The sequence below is a fragment of the Argentina silus genome, assembly GCF_951799395.1.
Source record: "Argentina silus genome assembly, chromosome: 10".
NCBI classification, from domain to species: Eukaryota; Metazoa; Chordata; class Actinopteri; order Argentiniformes; family Argentinidae; genus Argentina; species Argentina silus.
The window spans coordinates 15,684,333-15,703,892 of record NC_139664.1 but is presented as its reverse complement, the minus strand read 5'-3'; the positions used below and the strand labels follow the sequence as shown (position 1 = coordinate 15,703,892).

At 41.7% G+C, this 19,560-nt stretch overlaps 3 protein-coding genes across 4 annotated transcripts; 1 reads left to right on the top strand and 2 right to left on the bottom strand.

Annotated features, from left to right (window-relative positions):
• Positions 1–343: 343 nt before the first annotated feature.
• cep76 (centrosomal protein 76) lies at positions 344–5,591 on the bottom strand. Its single transcript, XM_083678236.1, has 12 exons — positions 5,388–5,591; positions 4,899–5,054; positions 4,708–4,789; positions 4,334–4,558; positions 3,959–4,144; positions 3,758–3,855; positions 3,474–3,602; positions 2,771–2,959; positions 1,805–1,974; positions 1,324–1,657; positions 891–1,108; positions 344–615 (listed from the first exon to the last, which is right to left on the bottom strand). Exons 1-12 carry the CDS (start codon positions 5,448–5,450, stop codon positions 477–479), a joined length of 1,989 nt encoding a protein of 662 aa, XP_083534362.1. The 5' UTR covers positions 5,451–5,591; the 3' UTR covers positions 344–476.
• Positions 5,592–7,023: 1,432 nt separating this feature from the next.
• ptpn2a (protein tyrosine phosphatase non-receptor type 2a) lies at positions 7,024–12,697 on the bottom strand. The gene is made up of 9 exons (XM_083679109.1): positions 12,500–12,697; positions 11,355–11,445; positions 10,884–10,984; positions 10,660–10,758; positions 10,152–10,289; positions 9,825–10,034; positions 9,481–9,642; positions 9,090–9,298; positions 7,024–8,883 (listed from the first exon to the last, which is right to left on the bottom strand). Exons 1-9 carry the CDS (start codon positions 12,554–12,556, stop codon positions 8,694–8,696), a joined length of 1,257 nt encoding a protein of 418 aa, XP_083535235.1. The 5' UTR covers positions 12,557–12,697; the 3' UTR covers positions 7,024–8,693.
• Positions 12,698–13,129: 432 nt separating this feature from the next.
• On the top strand, positions 13,130–18,636 carry seh1l (SEH1-like). 2 transcript variants are annotated; one of them, XM_083678840.1, is made up of 9 exons: positions 13,130–13,309; positions 13,798–13,848; positions 14,050–14,196; positions 14,502–14,713; positions 15,165–15,263; positions 15,369–15,509; positions 15,729–15,883; positions 15,978–16,131; positions 17,986–18,636. In XM_083678840.1, the coding sequence occupies exons 1-9, from the start codon at positions 13,199–13,201 to the stop codon at positions 18,164–18,166; spliced, it is 1,251 nt and encodes a 416-aa protein (XP_083534966.1). In that variant the 5' UTR covers positions 13,130–13,198; the 3' UTR covers positions 18,167–18,636. The 2 variants fall into 2 exon arrangements, with proteins under 2 accessions (XP_083534966.1, XP_083534967.1); XM_083678841.1 differs by having other exon boundaries at positions 17,399–17,994.
• The last annotated feature ends 924 nt before the right edge of the window (positions 18,637–19,560 follow it).

The window sequence follows — 19,560 nt, the reverse complement described above, 5'->3', positions numbered from 1 at the left end:
AATGGAGAGCCTTTTGTTCAGTCATATACCAGCATAATGCCATCATAGTTGTAGGACAATACTCACTCACCATCTAGTGTTGTAAATATGTATTACACTTTACCTTTTTTTTCTACACATTATCCATTAGAGGGTAAAAAAACTATTAATTATACTATATTTATTGACAAATCAGTGAACATCTGTCCTCAAATAGCTTAACTTAATATTATCAGACAATAAATGTAACAAAAAAAAGTTAAGAATAATCAGTTTCAGTAAAAACGCAATCCACACTCAGCCCTTATAAAGTAATACATTTATTTAGAAAAATAGAATAAATAAATGAAATCTCAAAGTGTAAACAAAGTCTGTAGTCTATACAAAGTTCAAGTCTGTACTAGTACAAAAACAAAAACAGTTCTCAACAGGCGGGGGAGTAGGGTAGTAGTGGTATGACTTTGACATCTTGTCCACTGCTGCTGTTCCTCCAGGTGTCACAGCACTGAGCGGTACTTGCCAGCAAACATGATCCAGACGGCACACGCAGACTCGGGGTACGCAAACACCCTGACACGGACCGCCAGCCGCACATGGTCTCCACGACAACACACTACCTCCTCACAGAACGGAGACCTGTCCAAACAACAGTAGCGTTAGACCCTGTGCCTGCCTGTCAATGTAAACTTACAATACACTATCAAATATATAAGCTGCAAGTATTCTAAAACATCTGTTTAGATAAAATGTCATTAGAACCCAGAGTTTTTCCTGACCGCATAACCTAACCGGGCAAAACTGTAGGATTAAGAGTTATTTTTTTTTGGTCAGGGCAAGTGTTCAGGAAAGACTCCGTAACATGACATCTCGGTGTCTCTCCCATAATGTCTCAGGATGATTCCATCTGTCACCTGAGGCAGGTGGCGAAGGCTCTGCGGGCGTTGCGATGGATAAAGTGGATGGGGAAGCCTTTGAAGGTGTGTCCGTCTGGGACGGCTCTCCTGACTGCGTCCTGGAACTCCTCGTTGCCACAGGACATCCCTGTGCAGCGCTCCAGCTCATAGGCCGACAGGGCTGCAGACAGCAGGTAGGACAGGTGGTCATCCCACACGGTGGCCATGCCCAGATCCTACAGGAAACACCACACAGAGACACAGGATATCCACGGTAGAGGACACAGCAAGTCATTTGGCAAAATAACCATAGATAATGGAATGTAAAATTTTAAATGTAAAATGACGTAAAATGATTTGATTTCTCATCGTCATAACAAAATTGGTTTGGAGTTTTGTGACATGAACAAGCCTGTGTCATGTTAAAACAACACAATCCCTAGTGTGTCACCTTTCTGTGTTCAGACACCAGGTAACGCATCTCCAGCTCCAGCTGGTTGCTGACAGCGGCAGGCTCCAGAGAGGAGGCACAGAGAGGCGGCAGCGGGGGGAGAGAGGTGGTGGAGCCCGGGGCACAGACGGAGCGGATGGCCTCCTCACTCATGGCTTTCCAGCGGGACTGGTTCTGGAAGTCGAACACGCACAGCTCCACAGCGTCCGAAGGCTGGCAGTTGGCCAGGAAGGCTTTGTGGTTGAAGGCACAGCCGATGGTCCTGTAGGGGGAGGTGGGCTTGGGCTGGGGGGCCAGAGGAGGGGCGTCTGGGTCAATGGGCTGGTGGAGGTACCTGGAGGTAACACATTAGAATACGCTCATCATAAAAACCCAGTATGAGTTCAGTGCAGCTACAGTATCAGTTGATGAAGGCCGAGAAGACAGGACAACATGGACGTTCTCTGTCATGTTCATTGGTCTACATTACATGATGTCTCACCTGTGTGCTGTCAGACTCTCCCAGAAGGTGATGGTCCCGTCCGTTCCACGGGTCATGACCCAAGTGTGGGGCACGCCGCCCTTAACCTTGGTGCCCACACAGACGTAGGCATCCAGGCCGAAACCCAGCAGCAGGCTACACAGGAGGGTGGCATGGTCCTCACAGTCTCCCTGTAAACAGAACACACACCAACACAGCACACAGGGATCTTACATTCTGGCATTACTGCATGTCCTAAATTACACACACCCCGACATTCCGCGACACAGACCAGACACTAAATAATCAAATAGAATAGAATACATACTTAAATCATTACACATCTCTTCAACCTAGACCAGCAGTGTGCACTATTGTGGTGTATACTGTAAGACCTTTTGAGACTTAATGCTCCTGCCATGAGCAACACAAGCACAACTACTAGCCTACTCTCCGATAGGCACCCTGTCCATGGCCTGGATGGTTCTGGACACCAGTTCTAGTTTTCTTTTCTTTCTTTTTTTCCTCGCTGAAAATGTTCTGGTAAAGAGGAGTGGATTCAGCAGGGGAGTGATGTTGTGCAGGGGAAGTCAGGATGATAGATGCTTCCCAGAAGTGTTAATATGGACGGCACAGTCAGAACAGGGCAGGGACTGACGCTAAATTAATTTCCCAGGAATGAAACCAATAAATCATGTTTGACAAGGGCCACTTTGTGAGAGCTGTGTGTCTGCCATTCGCTGAGGAGGAGAGGAGAGCAGGAGCATTCATTCTGCTGTGCTCTGGGAAATTCCCAGATATCTTTAGGATCAAAATGTTTCTCATAATAGATAGACGTTACCTTTTAACAAATCAATTAGTTTCAAATGATAGGATGAATGAATTATACGGAGCATCATCCTTTTCCAAAAGTATAACCATGAGATCTGTCTCAATGGTTATGGCTGTGGGAGAGGGAGGGGGTTTTCGGAAAACGTTGGCCATTACCTTGCCCCTGCAGAAGAAAGCCATGAGTGTGCACCACTGCTCCTGTTTGCCCCCTCCTCCGACCACGGGGGCCCTCTCCAGACCCAGCAGACTGACGAAGCGGGCTGACTGCCTCGGACTCTCCAGGAGCCTGCCTGCACGGAGGACACGCACGTAGGAGCACACAGGCCTGTTCACCCCATTCTCATCCTATATGACACACAAAGACACAGACATACACGAAAGCAGGGTAAGGCATAGTACATACAGGGTGGGCAGTGCATGCAGGCAGAAGGGTGGCAAAAAACATTGGGATACTGACTGAACATTGGGATACTGATGCCATCCGGCAAACAGTACAGGGTACCTCAACTGAAAACCGTCAGTCAAATCTGCCTTCATGGCCAGGGCCATATCTGCACAGAACAATGTAAAGCAGTGACTGATAGCGTTGTACTTGTGCCCCAACATGACTCAACGTTGCCCTTTCATCACTGATGCTGCACTTTTATTACGTTATTATTCCTGCTCATTCCACTTTGTGTTTTATAATGTTTATGTGTAATGTCTTTTATACAGCCGCAAACCAAATTGCACAAGACTGGGGCAATAACGTTTTCTGACTCTGAATCTGAACTAAACATGAACATTGAACATGAATATACAGTACGTACTAGTAATTATAATAAAAGCAGACTGAAAGCAAGGACTGTGACACACCAACCTGCGCAAAGATCTTGACCAGTTTGGATTGGTGTGAGGGACGGATCTCAAGAAACTCCCTCCACCACTGCTTAGCATAAACCAGAAACAGACGCTCTTTCTCTGCAGTCTTCTGTCGTTCCAGGGATTGCTGGGTATTTGTATATAATTAAATCATTAGCTAGGTATAGAAGTGCAAACAATGGTTGTGTTCCAATAACTACTCTAGCACACTACCTAGAATGAAGCAATGTACCATACAACAGAAATGTTCACTGAACAGTAGCAAAATCAACTGTCCCCCACCTGTGTGGTGATGATGTCTGGTGTCAGGGTCTCTGTGAGAGGAGGGTAGAGCTCCAGGCTTACATTGAGAACACCAGCTGACACCTTGGACTCACTTCCTATTGGACACAGCACAACAACATTCTAGCTTTTATTAGCTGTTGTGTGAGTCTTAAACTGAATTTGAATCTTCAAATCAATGTACGTTCTTCTAATTCTCACCAACTCCCAGCAGCTCAACAGCTATGCAGGTCTTCCCGTTAGGTGAACTAAGGATGGTCCGCCAGTCCAGGAAGTAAGAGGAGACCAGTGTTGTTTCGCTGGAGGTGTCCGTCTTAATCAGCACCAGATGCACTGGGTCGCAGATTGACAGCATTGTGGTTGCATCCGCCATCTTACTACCATCTCCTGCAATAACATTTAAAAAAAGATGCATTACAATGGCAGAAACATTACGATGACATTACATCCATCCATTATCCATCCAGCATGCATCCAGTGGGACTCAAAGGCAAATTACGCTATTAAAAGGAGAAAATGTTTTCAATATCCAAACTAAATAGGTTTGTGGAATAACCGGTAAAACCCCAAATGTACCCATGCCATCTCTGTGGATCTCTAACAAGAAGCCCTCTTGAAGGTCCGGTTCACAGGCACATGGTACAGGCTTTGAACGGAAACGCTGGTTCCGGAAGTGCAGATACAGGGTGAAGATGGAGCACACCTGACCAGGTAAGGGCTCCGGCTCCTGAAGGTGCTCCAGAAAGGCCTTCCCTCCAAGTACTTGTAAATAAAGGTACCTCCTGGTTGGGTCAACGTTGGCTGGAATGACAAAAAAGTACATTAAAAATCCTTTAGCGTCAACAAGCCATTTGATAATATTGAACAGTATTGAGAGTATACTTGAAGGCACTGCGTGACTGCTAATAATTCAACCTCTTGGTCAATGTGAATTTGTTCATTCTGCTTACTTGTCTTAATCTTTGTTAAGTTCTTGTCAACAAAGTGAGTAGCAGGCTTTGATGGAGATCCTGGCTCTGTGTCTGTCACCCCCTATCAAAACAAAACAAAGTGAATATGTGAGTAAGTAATGCATTTTGGAATGATATGAAGATGCAAAACAATATTATAGTGTGTGCACTAAAAATGCCTCACAAAGTACCTTTGAAAAATGTAGATCCTTCATGACATCATCTACAATCCCCCTGCACTGCAAGGCACGTAAGAAATCCTCCTCAGAGAGAGTGTGATGTCCAGGGTCCAGATCCGCTCTTACAGTCTCTGCCAACACATCTCGAATCTTTCCATGGATGTTCATCTAATAATAAAATACACACAATTCAGAGTAACAACAATTGCAAAAATAACTTTATCTAGAATGTTCTTCGTCTGGGTTCCTGAACTATCATATGAACTTGAGGAATACTGCAGTGAGAACAAGAACCCATAGATATCCACAAGGACTGAGGGAGACTGTATAGCTGTAACATTATTATATTATAGCATTACAAGAGGACATTATGCTCACCATGGGGGGAGAATAAATCAGGAGCTCTACACATTTCTAAACAACTTTTATATATGAGATCAGAAGCAAGTATTATACATTGATCTGGAAAATGAGCTATCAATGTTGTCATAAAATGCTCACCTTGATCAAGTGGTTGTGGATAATCTGCTTTAGTTCGGAGGCTTTCTCCGGAGGCAGAGACATCTTGAGACGTAACCTGTTCTGCTAAATGAGCATCGCAGTGGGATGCTAAGTATGCTAAGTAAGGAAAATCTTTCTATATCTTTTATCTGCCTGAATAAGACGAACGTGCTATTATTCTCGTAAAATTTGCGTACATTTCGTAGTCAGATAATCACTCCAAGAGCCCCACATCAACAACTGTCAGTTTAAACAGTGGCGGAAAAGCAAGCGGGAACGTGTCTTCGTCATTGCCTGAAGTGGTTCATCTACTGTGTAGTCTTCTTAATCATGTAAGACAATCAGCAAATATCCCTGATCATATTTAATATTATGTATCGTAATAATTTTGAAAATAAATTATTGCTTTTGGCTAATTTGGTATTACTTTGTGGAAATATTTCACATTTTAGTTCGGCATTCTGTTGGTATAAGTAAAGTCGTCAGCGAGTGACGACTTAGACTCAAAGACCAGTTTGTAGTTTTAGAACTGATTGTAGTTTTCCCTTTAGTGAGAGCTTCATGTGGTTATGATTAGTGCCTTATTTCTAATTCACGAATTCTCTCTTTGATCGTGTGTTTTATTGTGATTTATTTGTGACTTATTTAATACATTTCCCAAAATCATTAAAAAAATGGCCCCTGGTCCTAGCATAGATTTGTTTTTCTTATGACTGATGTATAGATGATTCACTTACTTACACAAATGTACTTGTAAGTCGCTATGGATAAAGGCGTCTGCTAAATGTAAAAATGTAAACGTCAATTTCTAAATGCAGGGTACACTTTTACAGCTGCACAGGCCAATATTATCGTGTCTTATTAATGGGAGATAAAGGAGGATGAAAATATTCTCCCCTCATCTATTCACTTCACTTACTAATTTGGGAAAACATTTATTGACTCCTTAGAAACCAACCATGTGCAACAAAATAATAATGTGCCCAGGCCATTTAAAAAAGAAAGAAAGAAAAGTATTTATTCTGTCCTTCTTTGAACATGAGAGACCTGTTGTCCAGACTGTTACTGCCAACGAAAATCAAATCATAGATTTCCCCAGATATAACCCAGTAGTCTTGTGTTGGGGAAATTGAAGCTTTTTCTTTTTTTTTTCTTAACGTGTTGGCTACTTGGCTGGGGAAAATGAAATTACTACATGACCATAGGCCTCTTCTTGAAATACTGAATCAATTCCGGGAATGTTGCGTAGCATCTAATTTTACCTGCAGTAACTCAGCCAAGTAATTCAAATTGTGACCGCAATGAAATTCTGACTAACAGAGATCAGTGGGAGGCGAAGAGGAGCAGCAGAGTGGGAGGAAATAATTGTGGGGGCACTTTGACCTTTCTCAAGCACAGTTTAAACAGAAGCTTGTGAACATCCCTTCCTTCCCCTTCACATGCCAACAGCCTTTCTGTTGCCCTAACATGGATCCCTTTTTCTCTTGTCTTGACCCTTTAACCATTCCATCCCAAATAGACTTTCACATTAGAACAAAATGTACAATGCAACAGAAGTGTAATTCTGTGTTGTGTTAATCTCTAAGATGTGTGTGTATAAACACTGATTGAAAACATAAAGTCACACACAACCAGATATTGTTATAAAAGAGGAATATTTTATTCAACAAATTGATGTTTTGTTTGCTTTTCAAAACATTATCAGTCATGTTCTCACTGCAGCTCCACAGTGTAAAAAACTCACCTGAATCTCATGTGAAACAACAAAAAAACAAAACAAACGGAATGTTACGGTCAATGCTCTTACATGGCAAGTAGGACTTGCCTGAACCACATCCAATAGGGGTAGATAATAATCCAGTGTTTTATCACAATCAATCATTCTATCACAAGGAGTTAGGACATGCTAACAACACATTTGGTATGCAAATATGGTTGATACAACATTGTATCAGATTTCAGTTTATATTGTTCGATGAAGTGCAAAAATGTGGAACACTATTCAGGCCAATGACTACTCATGGTGAGAAATTAATTTTGCCATACATAATGGTCCTAGTAGGAAAACTTGCTGAAATTCCCAATAATTTCTCTATGGAAGCTAACCATTTGATTTTCTTAAAGGCACATTAAAGTATCTGTTTTAAACCAACAAATTAATGGTAGATCCACATGAATTTGTCATCTAATTTGCTTACAACAACCAATCTCATACTGAGAATGAAATGCCCGGTGTTTTGACCAAACCTGTCAATTGCACTACTAACATAACATCTTTTTATATTGGTCCCTGTAAATCTATAATCCGCTTGTTATTCAACCGAACAACAGGCTAATTTCTTACGTGTACTCATACAAAAGATGTTCTCTATCCATGCGGCAACACTGAGACCAAAGCCAGACTAATCTTATCTCCTAAAGGGCATCAGAGGCTATAGACTCAATAAAAAATACATTCTGAATCATATGAATAAAGCAAACTAAATAACACTACCTCAGGTTACCAAAACGTGTCATATCATATTGCATGGTATGACGAGACATGAGAAACCCCTCGATTCTCACAATGGAATAACCTGAAAATAAAAATTGACCCAACCAGTGGGTGTTTATCAGCCAACTGAAATCTGATTCATCATATCGAGAGTAAATCTTAGAATTTTCGTTCATGTCAAAGAAAATAAATGAACAGACTCATGTTTTATCAAAATCTGAACCATATACAGAGCACCTGACCACAAGCACTCACACAAAAAATATGCTTGGCCCTCTCCATGCCCTGTTGACTCAACGGAAGAACAATAGATGTTCTGGAAAACGTCTAGCTAAATGCATTCATAAGCACAGTACAATTCTCATTATAGAAAAAACTTCTATTGTTATTGACCTCTACTTTCCTTTTCACTTTTGAGCCTGTGGGAGGATCAAAGGTACAGTAAGCACACCATCTGAAATGCAATGTAAAATGCAATGTTCATAAATGAACAATAAACATCTGACCTTTACAAATAAAGAATGCAAAAATAAAATCAGAACATTATTCCTTGTTTGTACTGAGCCTTTAGTACATTTCGTTTCCAAAGTGTATGATACAGTACATTCATCACTGGTGGCACCAAGATCCTGAGATGTTTACCATTAAGATCTTACATGAAAAATATACACTAATTTGATCCAGCGCTCTGACATTTGACCTTAAGAAATAAATACCCCTGTTATGAACAGACCATCAGAATCTACTTAAAGAGTACCATATCCCAGGTACAGGTGCAAAAAAAGACAGTCAAGTCAGTAAGTGACAGAATTTCACTGGGAGAAGAACCAGCACACTAGCAAGCCAACAGCCAGGGCAGCTCCAGCGCCCACATTGAGGAGGATGGGTCTCCAGTACAGCCAATTCTCTCTGCTCTTCTCTGTGTCCGTCAGTCTCTGTTTCATCAGCTGTACCTTCTGTGCAGTGCAGGCGATCCTCTCTTCCCTGTGTCTCTTTCGGAGCCTGAAATAAGATGCACATTTGATTATATGGTTATCAATGAATTTCAATAAAGCATACTGTATACGTATAGTATCGAAGTAAGTCTGTCTGGCCAACTAAAGGTTTACTGCCAGTTTCAGTGGGTGCCTAAGGTAGAACACCAGATTGGTAGTTGTGACAGCATGCACAAGATAGACACAATACACAATACTGAGTTGTATACTTACTTCTCTGTGCCCTCTTCCGGGTCATGATCTATACTGTGAGAGGCTGTCCGTTTTTTATCAATTCCATCATCTCCAGACGCAGCCTCTGGCTCCAGACAGGGCACAGACTGGCCGTTCGGCTTGTCTAAGGGTCGCCTGGGTGGCGGGGGGGCAGGGGGGGACTCACATACTGGCTCTTTGTCTTCTTTGGACAGCTCTCTCCACTCTCTCTGCATGGAGGGGACACAAGTGCTTAAATGACAAACAGGTCCTCCTCATACAGTATGCATTACCCTCTTTCCTCCAAAGAAGGAATAGCTCAGATATAGTCACAATAGCTCAGATATAGTCACAATGGAATGAACAATTTATCCACACTTTCACATTCGTCATCCTTCCCATATGTAGGTACCTGTACAGAGCCGTCTCCCATGATGCACTTGGCGCCCTCGATGACTGCCAAGTAGGAGAAACGCAACTGGTCTGGGGTCTGGATCAGGCCCATGCGGTATTCCCTCATGTCCAGCAGGACCCTCTGAAGGTCTACAGAGGAGGGGTCCTTTCTCTTGTCCATCTGCACAGAAGTGGTGAGTGCGCCATTAATATAAAAATAGAAAATGGTTTAAAAGGTGGTACGAGGGTCAGTACGTGACATGAGACTCATTTAGAGGCCGTGACATGAGACTCATATCAAAATAAGTATTCAATAAACATGGGTTTGTTCAGGGTCTTGTATCACTTGAATTCTTATCTCACCAGAATCAGACAGGTGTCGACCAATGAGAAGGTCCCTGAGCGTCCTATTCCAGCACTGCAGTGCACCACTGAGGGCCCGTGCTCGGGCCCCAACGACCCTGACTCTCGAACCTTGAACAGGAAGTTGAGGAAGGAGGCTGGGGATTCTGGGACACCAAAGTCTGGCCACGTGGTGTAATGAAAGTGGTAGATCTCTCTGGTCTCTCCTGTCTGACCAAGGCCACAGGAGGAGAGCAAATCATAGCTTAGTAAAAATCACTTGTTGCAATGAAGTTCCCATAGCCAATCCACTGTTTGAAAGTGAAGCAAATTGTTTCAAGTGCTCACCTTTGTATTTTGCAGTTCCAGCACTCGTATTGTGTAATAGGATTTGTCGTCCTCTGTAACTAATGTCACAACAAATCCTGTGTCTGTGAAAGACATTTGCTGCTCTTCGGAAGTTGGCCAGTACTGTGCACACTTTTCCTATGGGGACAAAGATACATGAAATAATAAATCCAACTTTGCAACACCTAATGGGTGTCTACTTGGTCCCCCTCTGAAAGAGGATGGAACAACAACCTGAAGTAGCAAAGATTAAATGAACAGAGTAGTGTTGGTACACTAAATCAGCTGTGGTTGGCCTAGACTTAAGCTGCACATAGCTATTTCTTTCAAGATTAAATGTGTTTTAATGTTTCCATTGATTAAGTTTTTTGGGGGCAATTTAAATTACAGACACCACAAACTGTATTATCGACAACCAGACAAGTCATCTCTTGTATGTGCTGCCTAGTGTGTGATGTCAATCTCATGCAGAGGCCTGTCTAACAAAGTGGGATACCAATGTACTTACAGATCCCTTCTCAATGACTCTGTTGAGCATTATGACAGCTTTGGAACTCTGCTCCCAGATCATTGACCAAAAGTGGCCACAAGTGTTCCTTAAGGGGCCCTGTGGAGGCAACAACCAAAACCTGACATCCATAACTTAGATACTCATGCAAATACCATTTATATCAGGTCAGTAAGGCCTGTGATACTTACTCATTTTAAATAAATAATTTGCAAAATACTCACCTGAGATAGAATATAAGTTCTTTGGGCTTCCTCCACCATGACTAAACTTGCATTAATGTAGTCATTTTCAGAGTTATCAAGTTTAACGCGACTGTGATCATCTAAAAACAGACAACAAAATATATTTCAATGTTTGCTACATTACAGTGTTTGTATTACTGCTTAATTTATCTTGTAAGTACACTACAACAAGCATTGTAATCACTCATTGCTACACTGTACTGGTGTCTAACTGGGTTAGGGCAAGCGGTTATTGCCCTGGCCTGTGTGATTATGACATGAGCAATAAGTAATTACGATACTTATTACACTACACAAGTAGGCTAATACGAGCAATGTAAGAATGACCTAATCAGAACCATATCCATATGGCCTGGTCATCAAGGTGCACATATGAATCACAATGAGGACTGGAAGACTACTTAATAAAAGAGTGATTTGCTAAATGGACAGACACAAACAGATACTTACAGGGGCTGACATCTCTATATCGATTCCGATTTCGATTATCTGGATGTTTTGCCACTTTGTATGGATATTCACTGGCTTGGTTTCGAATTTCCTGTGAAAGCATAAGACCAAATACAATTCAGTGACACCGGACATGATTGTCATTGCAAAAACAATGACAAACAAACAAACCAGTCACTTGAAGCAATGAAAATCAGAGGCCTGAATTGGTTTGAATCCATGGCTATTTGAGTTCATTGGGTGAGTTTCTAATACATAGTCTATAATCTATTATTGGCCATGTAAGTTATTCATGTCACAAATGCATATTGCACTGAATTAAATCAGAATATATACACTTAATAAATATATTACAACATGCCCCACTAATTATATTAGACAGACTGTTAGATCTTAGATCTCAGACTGTAACAAGCTTTCATCAATCTTATTCATCCATTTCTGACAAGCTATATTGGGCACATATTCACTGCTCAGTGCTCGACCGAAACAGGTCAGCTTCATTGATGAGCATTTACATAACGTCAGTATGAGGGAGCTAGACTGATTCATCTGACAGGGGATTCACTAAACCGAGGGGAAGAGAATTTGCCTGCTTGTTCTGACAGGATTTGTAATCGCATCAAATCCCATAAACTGGTTGTGTAATAATAGAATCCTAAATATTTCTGTGTTTAGCAAATATATTTTAAAGAAAAATGTGATAAATATGCATAATCCTTGTGACAGTGTAGGTAAAACAGCCATCTGGCTACACGGTTATTCAGCTAAAGCTTTGGATACATGGTATTGGTAATCTGTTCTGCTTCATGGTAACACATGCACAAATTTCGGGAAGTCTTTGCGACTTCTCAGAACTGTAGCCAGCTAATGTTGATGCACGTTTTCCGGAAGTGAGTCTGGTCGTGAATGTGAGGCTATATCGTTTATCAACATGAACGAGTATTTTTCACTTAAAACTGATGTTTCTGGTGCGATATCAAATAACGCTGTCTGTCGCTAGCTAATAAGATAGCTAAACAGCTAGCAAGTCATACTTGACAGAGAGAACGGCAGGAGATAGTCCCTAATGACTAGCTAAGCTAGCTACTACTAGCTAGCAACCGATCAGACACAGAGCAGAGGAACATGAAGGCCCGACTTACATTGTAAAGGTTTTGCCATTGTCCCGACGAATCTATATCCTCAAACTCTTGATCCATTTCCTATTATGGATGTCTTGTGACACTTGTTAAATAGTCTTTAAATGTTATCGTTTGTCAAAGGTCTTAGCTAGGTTGCTAAGTAAGTTAGCCCTCTCTGACAGCCATCTAGATCTAGTCCAGCAGAACGGAGACTGTCAACCGAACTGATGATGATGATGGGGGAGGTTAGCTACGTCAATGACGTACGCGTGCGCCGGTCCATCCACAACACATGGGATGCGATGAGATGATCAAAATTATCACACCACCAATGTCAAGCAAACATTCATAAAAATGACTTAGCAACATAGCAGAGTTGCTTGTCAATAAAATGCTACGGAGCGTGAAATTAGATACCGAAATTAGATAAGTTATTTCCATGATCATGTCGATCAAAATCCCGTGGAGCATACATTTCCATTAAACATGATGAAATTGTTCTAAATTGTCTCTTTGTGTGTTTTACAAATTGATTAGTGACATAACATGACGTTATACATTTGGTAATTGCTCCCCCCTGTGGTCAGCATGTGAACGAACAGGCATTGGCTGAACTGCCTGGCGCCAAGGCAAAGGGGGTCCACATGACAGCAAGCATCCACTGTTGTAAAGTGTTAGCTAAGTCGTCTTCCCTTTAGCTCAGGCTCCTCACCAGTTATAATGTTTGTGGCACGTAGCATTGCAGCAGATCATAAAGACCTAATCCACGATGTGTCTTATGATTTTCACGGTCGGAGAATGGCAACTTGTTCGAGTGATCAAAGTGTCAAGGTAAATAACACAGCTAGCTAGCTAGCAGCTATCCCGCCAGCTAGCTTGCTATGTGTTAGCCCATGCTAGCTACTAACAGACATTGTTACTGAACTGAAAAACTTGCTCATGTATTACAACTTAATGAAAGTTCTGCTACCGCCGTTGATTGGATTCATTCTAACTAAAGTTAAGACTTCAGTTGCAGCTTGCTGTCTAGTTCGCCACGCTGTGTTAGCTAGCTATGCTCGTCAGGATGTAAACAATATGCACACACAAAAATAGTCCAGCTGGTGCCAGAATAAGGCTAAACAAACCAAAGCTTGTTCTCAATCTTGTTTTCTAGCCTGTTGTTGCGTAGTTAGTCCAGACAGTAATGTTAGTTGCATTGGGACAAGTCTTCAGTATACTTTGCAATTGTTACCATGTCATCTGGTCTGAGTGATGATATAATAGACGTGGAGTCATGATTGAAGAAAGTAATCAAGTGCATTTCTGTTCCCTCTCAGGTTTGGGACAAAAGCGAAAGTGGGGAGTGGCAGTGCACCGCCAGCTGGAAGGCAAGCCGTTCTATTTCTTACAACAGTGAACACACGGAGGCATTTGTAAAAGCAGCTCATAGTCTCTCACATGTTTCCATACATAACGCAAAATGCACTTTACTTTGTAGATAGTCACGAGGTTGCATACCATCTGATAGAGCATTGATGGAATTCAGTTTTAGGAAGGTATGGGCAATGAGGTTTGTGACTTCTCTGCAGACACACAGTGGGTCCGTGTGGCGTGTGACATGGGCACACCCAGAATTTGGACAGGTGCTGGCCTCCTGCTCCTTCGACCGTACAGCTGCTGTTTGGGAGGAGATTGTAGGGGAGTCTAATGACAAACAGCGGGGACAGAGCCACTGGGTAAGATTCCTGCACCATTGAAATCTACGTCTGAGTTAAGCAGACAGTAATGACAGGATGTAACAAACTTTTGCACTCGGACAAAACATCGCCCTGTAATTACATGCAATTACATGCAGCACAACACAAAAGTATCAATTTGTATGTACAACAGTGAAATTATTTACCTCTCAAGATTAGGCTGTATGATTGGTCTTTGAGAGACTACAACACAGAGGCATTATGCAGTTGCTATATTGTCCTTTTAAACATCCTATTTGGATGCATGTTTTCCTCCCTTGATCAAGCATTTTATTCCCATTTAGATAAAGAGGACCACACTAGTGGACAGCAGAACGTCAGTAACGGATGTGAAGTTTGCCCCCAAACACATGGGACTCATGCTGACCACGTGTTCTGCAGACGGGGTAGTCAGGATCTATGAGGCGCCAGATGTGATGAACCTGAGCCAGTGGTCCCTTCAGCACGAGATCTCCTGCAAACTCAGCTGCAGCTGCATCTCCTGGAACCCCTCCAGGTTTTACCACCCATATATAGACATATACTGTACTGTAACACCCTCCTATTTTCTGTCCTCCCATCAGCTGTCTTTGTGGTATCAATTCAATATGCAATTTATCTGTGTAGGCTAGCTAGACCTATTATGCACTGCAGGCATTGATAGTGCATCTGTAGCTTGTTATGGTGCCAAGAGCAGAGACCTCAAAGACCTTCTCATTGGCAGCTCTGATAATTGTGCTCTGCACACATTTTAACACCTCTGTGTCACATTCCTTGAGTTTTTCCGGACATTGCTTGTGAGCATTACACTGATGAGAACACATTTGAAGCTATCCAGCAGAAATGTGCTATCTACAACGTATTTTAAACATTTACCTCTGCTGTTTAACCCTAACCCTAAATATACTGCTTTTCTGAGAATGACAAATGAAATCTAAGAAGGACGTTTTTTTTTCTTTGCCACATAGCTCTCGTGCCCACCCGCCAATGATTGCAGTGGGAAGTGATGACAGCAATGTAACGTACGGTGGGAAGGTTCTGATCTATGAGTACAATGAAAACACAAGGTCAGTCTTGCTGGTGTAGCACATGGACGACATAGTACATTTGGTGAATGTAAACACAGCCAAGCAAGCCTGTTGTGAAATATGTCATATTGTATCTTCAATTAGGAAATATGCCAAAGCAGAGTCACTGATGACAGTCACTGATGCAGTGCATGACATTGCTTTCGCTCCAAACCTGGGGAGGTCTTTCCATGTGCTTGCCATTGCGACCAAAGATGTCAGAATTTTTAAGCTGGTACCCATGAGGTGAGTGGATCAACGTTGGATTTGTGTGAACATTCTACATCCTTTATAGTGTCTTTTCTTACTTAATGGACTAGAGGCACACAGGAGAGTGGTCCTTTCGTAAAGTTCCTATTTAGAGTTCTCTAATTCACTTGTGCCTTTGTTTTTGGATTGCTATTGTTTGCAGCTTGTATAGTAAACCTGTTGTGATAACTTTTTCTATATGGCTCTATTTGACAGGAAAGAGAGCAGTTCCACGGGACCCACAAAGTTTGAGGTACAGATTGTGGCACAGTTTGACAACCACAACTCTCAGGTCTGGCGTGTGAGCTGGAACATAACCAGTACCCTGCTTGCTTCCTCTGGTGATGACGGCTGTGTGCGGCTTTGGAAAGGTGAGGATTGTGTATATCGCTTGAGGCATATTCATTTCCTTCGTTGTATCCCTTGGGTTATCTAGCAGTGTGATATCAATGTTCTTTTCTGCAGCAAACTACATGGATAACTGGAAGTGCACAGGCATTCTTAAAGGTGATGGCAGTCCTGTGAACGGGTCGTCGGGTCAGCCCAGTGCCATGAACACAGTGTTGGGGTCCACAGTTCAGACCTCCCAAAATGCACTGAATGGTTCAGCAGCAGGAAGGTAGGTGCTGCTTTAGGAGGTCACAGCAACTACCAGAACTGACGACTCACACTGCTTCACCCTGGGACTGCAACACTGGCAACTGGGCCAACTGACCAAGTCTGCACTCATGCAAAGAGCTTGGCTTCCAGCAAGGGCCAGCACACAGGCCATACCTGTTTCTTTATTTAGGTTTGCTACTCACAAGGAACATTTTGTTACGTTGAGTGTTTATTACAACAGTGGATTTAAATTTTACATTACATTTACTTTACTTTACAAAATAACAATTATGTTTTTTTTTACAAACCTTGTAGTCCTATGTGGAATCAGAAGCAAAATTGTAGGTTGAGGGAACAACTATATTTTTTTCTTTTTCTTTTATATATTACAATAGATATCCACATTTTAGATTAATTATATTTATAGATGTCTGTCATCATCATATGAAGTTTCACATGACATTGTCTTGCCACCAGATAAACACAAAGGCTTGCTAAATCACACAGTTCATTCATCTGATGTATTGCTCTGGTGCACATTAATCAAATACATTTTCCGATTCTACTAAGTCTAAATCAGTTCACATAATAAGTTTAAAATGGTCTGTGTACTGTAATATTGTCGGTTTCTTTTTTTTTTTCTTTCTTTTTATTCTTTAAACCTTTTGCAGTTTAGAGTGACCAAAAGTAAAATGTATTCATATCCTCAAACCACTGTGGCCAAACTCTTTGCATGATGGAGGAACAGCTGGAATGGAATCTGGTAATCCTTATTAACCTGTTGGCAATTTGTAATAACACAGCAGGCTGATGAACCTGCAAGTGCTTTGTCCCTTGATAATGCAAAAGATCCCAATAATAACATGCAATAATCTATCTGTTTTTGGTTTGTGGCTGAGCTTATATTTAATCTTCCAATTCCCAATTTGTAATGCCTCTAATTTCCCCTGGTTTGTGGTTACTAGCCTGCCTTAAAATACCTCCCATTCAGGAAGGCCTCTGCTAACCTTGGTTATATTGGGAACTGGGGCCTGGGCATTGTATGTGGCTTTTTAAAATTGGTTTCAATGATAGCCATGTCCTTTTCTTTGTCAAAACTCAAACAAATGCATCTGAGTGATTTAGATTTTTCATGAATGTCTGAATGAAATTCTACCATATGTAAATTGTGTGTACCAAGGTTTGCTCGTTTTATTGTCCCATTTCAGCAGGATTCCTGTTACCCCTGTGTTATATTGGGTCTAATGGAGTTCTCTGGTGTTTTGCTGCTTGTTGCATACACACAGGAATGGCAAGAGAACCCCCTTTACCCCTCCCCTGCGGCGATTGACCTCTCCAATGACATACCATCGGCCTGCATATTACTAATCTAAAAAAATATCCCCTATACGTGCAGCATGATCTGCCAGCCTGTGCATTTAAAATAAAGGATAGACATTGATTTGAATACTTGTTCCTGATTGGTTGAAAGGGTATTGGTTGATTTGAGAGATAATGACACAGCTTTGAATGTCCAGTACACTACACTCTGTGAATGCTCATGGGTGTGAGTGTTGAATTGAGTCAATAAACGCCAAAGATTCACAATTTGAACATCAGAGTATTAAATAGTTGGTTGTCATGGTTTGGCTAAAAAACTTGTTCTTTTTTATACTTTGAGCTTGGCTGAATACACGATCCTTTGATTTTTGTTGAGCACGCATCTGCACCTCTTTTTACCTCTTTTTACCTCTTCCTACAACACAGCCTGTTGATCCCCCTTTCCTTCTTTTAATTTCTCAATTCTTTCTGTTTTTTTTGTTCCTTTCTCTGTATTCCATCGTTGTCCTTTTCTGTCCATTTGTTTGTTTTATTTCCATCTGTGCTGTCTCAGGTATTTCTTTCCTCCACTGGACCCTCCCAGAACTGGGTCCAGGCATGGTCACCTCCTGCCTCCCTCATCTCTCATAGAACATTGTGATACTGCAGAGTCCAGTCAGCCTCAACAGCCACCCCTGCACAGAATATACTCCTGTCGGGCACTCAACCCCTTGCCAGAAAATGAAGTGCTGTGATGGCATTTTTCCTCCTAGAGAACAATGTTATTCTAGTATATATGAGTAATGCTAATGCAGACAGTTCTCCTCCCTGTCCATTTCACACATGTGGCCCATTTTTTGACAATTCCTTTTCTTTTACACTTACAGAACATGTCTACTTATATTTTGCCTACGATCTTTCTCTCATTAAGTCAACCAGGGAAAACAGTGCCTGCACCCTATATCATATTGGATGTGTCCTCTTGTATGTTTTCAGTGAGTGGCTCTATGATTTAAATGTCATTCCTGTGTGTTTGTCAGGTTCCTCTTTTCAAGTAGCACCAGGAAAAGGTAGCTCATAAAAATGTCTTGGTGGAATATGAAGCAGCATTGACAACATGTTTTTTGGGTTCTACTGTATTTATTTATTTTCAAGCCTTATGATGTGCCATTAAACAGATGGTGGATTGTAAATGCCTAGGCTATGACGAATTAATAAAATTAAACACATATGTAGAAAGTGCCTCCTTCATGATCGCAGTACAATGCCCTTAGAGCATTACCATTCCTGTAACACATTGTCCCTTACTTATGACTGACCACGTGAAACAGCCATTTCAATAATAGCAGATGATTCAGAGGCATCACATGTTCCTATACTGAGAGTTGGTAAGATTTGTTTGGTTCCTCTCTGCCTCATGAATGGAAGTCTATTTATCAGGCTCTTTTAGTGCACTACACATGTCCAACTAGATCACATATATACTTTGCAATACAGTGTATTTACCATATATTTCAAATGGAGACAACTGAACAACAGGGACACGCAGACTCTCAGCAGCTGTGAGCAAGCCTAGCAAATCTTACAGCTGCTCTGTTGAGAACGGGATCACTAATTCTTCTCCAGTCCTTGAATTTTGCCACACTTATTATGGATCATTTTGGAAGAGTGTACCAGAACAATCACCTGATTGAAAACTTTTAAGTGACTGTAACATTTCTGAGTGATACATTATAACCAACTGTGATATAACAATATCATTTCTGTGGGCAGATTTGACAGCTGATGATTGTTTCAAAAGTGGCCTGGCCTCAACATTTTAGAAGTGACAGGAAAACAATCCAATTGTGATTTACTGTTTCGTAGGGCGTTAGATCATAGTCCAATTAAATAGTTTCTTTCTCTCAATGTCCCGCCTACAGACGACGACGCTCGCGCGGGCTTCCTGTGAATTAACCTACCGGATAGCTCGTTTCTTCGTGGACTATGGTACAGTTTGCTCGGTGCTACTATCAACATGCAGAACTTCTAAGTGGAAAGGAAAAGCCGCTATCGTTTGAAAGGTTGGCGGTTTTACTCGAAGCAAAGCATTTGAACAGAGATAGATAGTTTTAGAAACAGTTCGCCCTGCGCAGTCCGAATGGTCTCG

Coding starts and splice junctions, on each gene's coding strand:
- ptpn2a (XM_083679109.1), bottom strand. CDS start 12,556: ATGGATCAAGAGTTTGAGGATATAGATTCGTCGGGACAATGGCAAAAC. Junction 10,985..11,354: donor ATATAGAGATGTCAGCCCCT/GTAAGTATCTGT, acceptor GTCTGTTTTTAG/ATGATCACAGTCGCGTTAAA. Junction 9,643..9,824: donor TCGACACCTGTCTGATTCTG/GTGAGATAAGAA, acceptor ACTTCTGTGCAG/ATGGACAAGAGAAAGGACCC.
- cep76 (XM_083678236.1), bottom strand. CDS start 5,450: ATGTCTCTGCCTCCGGAGAAAGCCTCCGAACTAAAGCAGATTATCCAC. Junction 4,145..4,333: donor GATCCACAGAGATGGCATGG/GTACATTTGGGG, acceptor ATGTTATTGCAG/GAGATGGTAGTAAGATGGCG. Junction 3,603..3,757: donor CAGACATCATCACCACACAG/GTGGGGGACAGT, acceptor ACAAATACCCAG/CAATCCCTGGAACGACAGAA.
- seh1l (XM_083678840.1), top strand. CDS start 13,199: ATGTTTGTGGCACGTAGCATTGCAGCAGATCATAAAGACCTAATCCAC. Junction 14,197..14,501: donor AGCGGGGACAGAGCCACTGG/GTAAGATTCCTG, acceptor ATTCCCATTTAG/ATAAAGAGGACCACACTAGT. Junction 16,132..17,985: donor AATGGTTCAGCAGCAGGAAG/GTAGGTGCTGCT, acceptor GTGCTGTCTCAG/GTATTTCTTTCCTCCACTGG.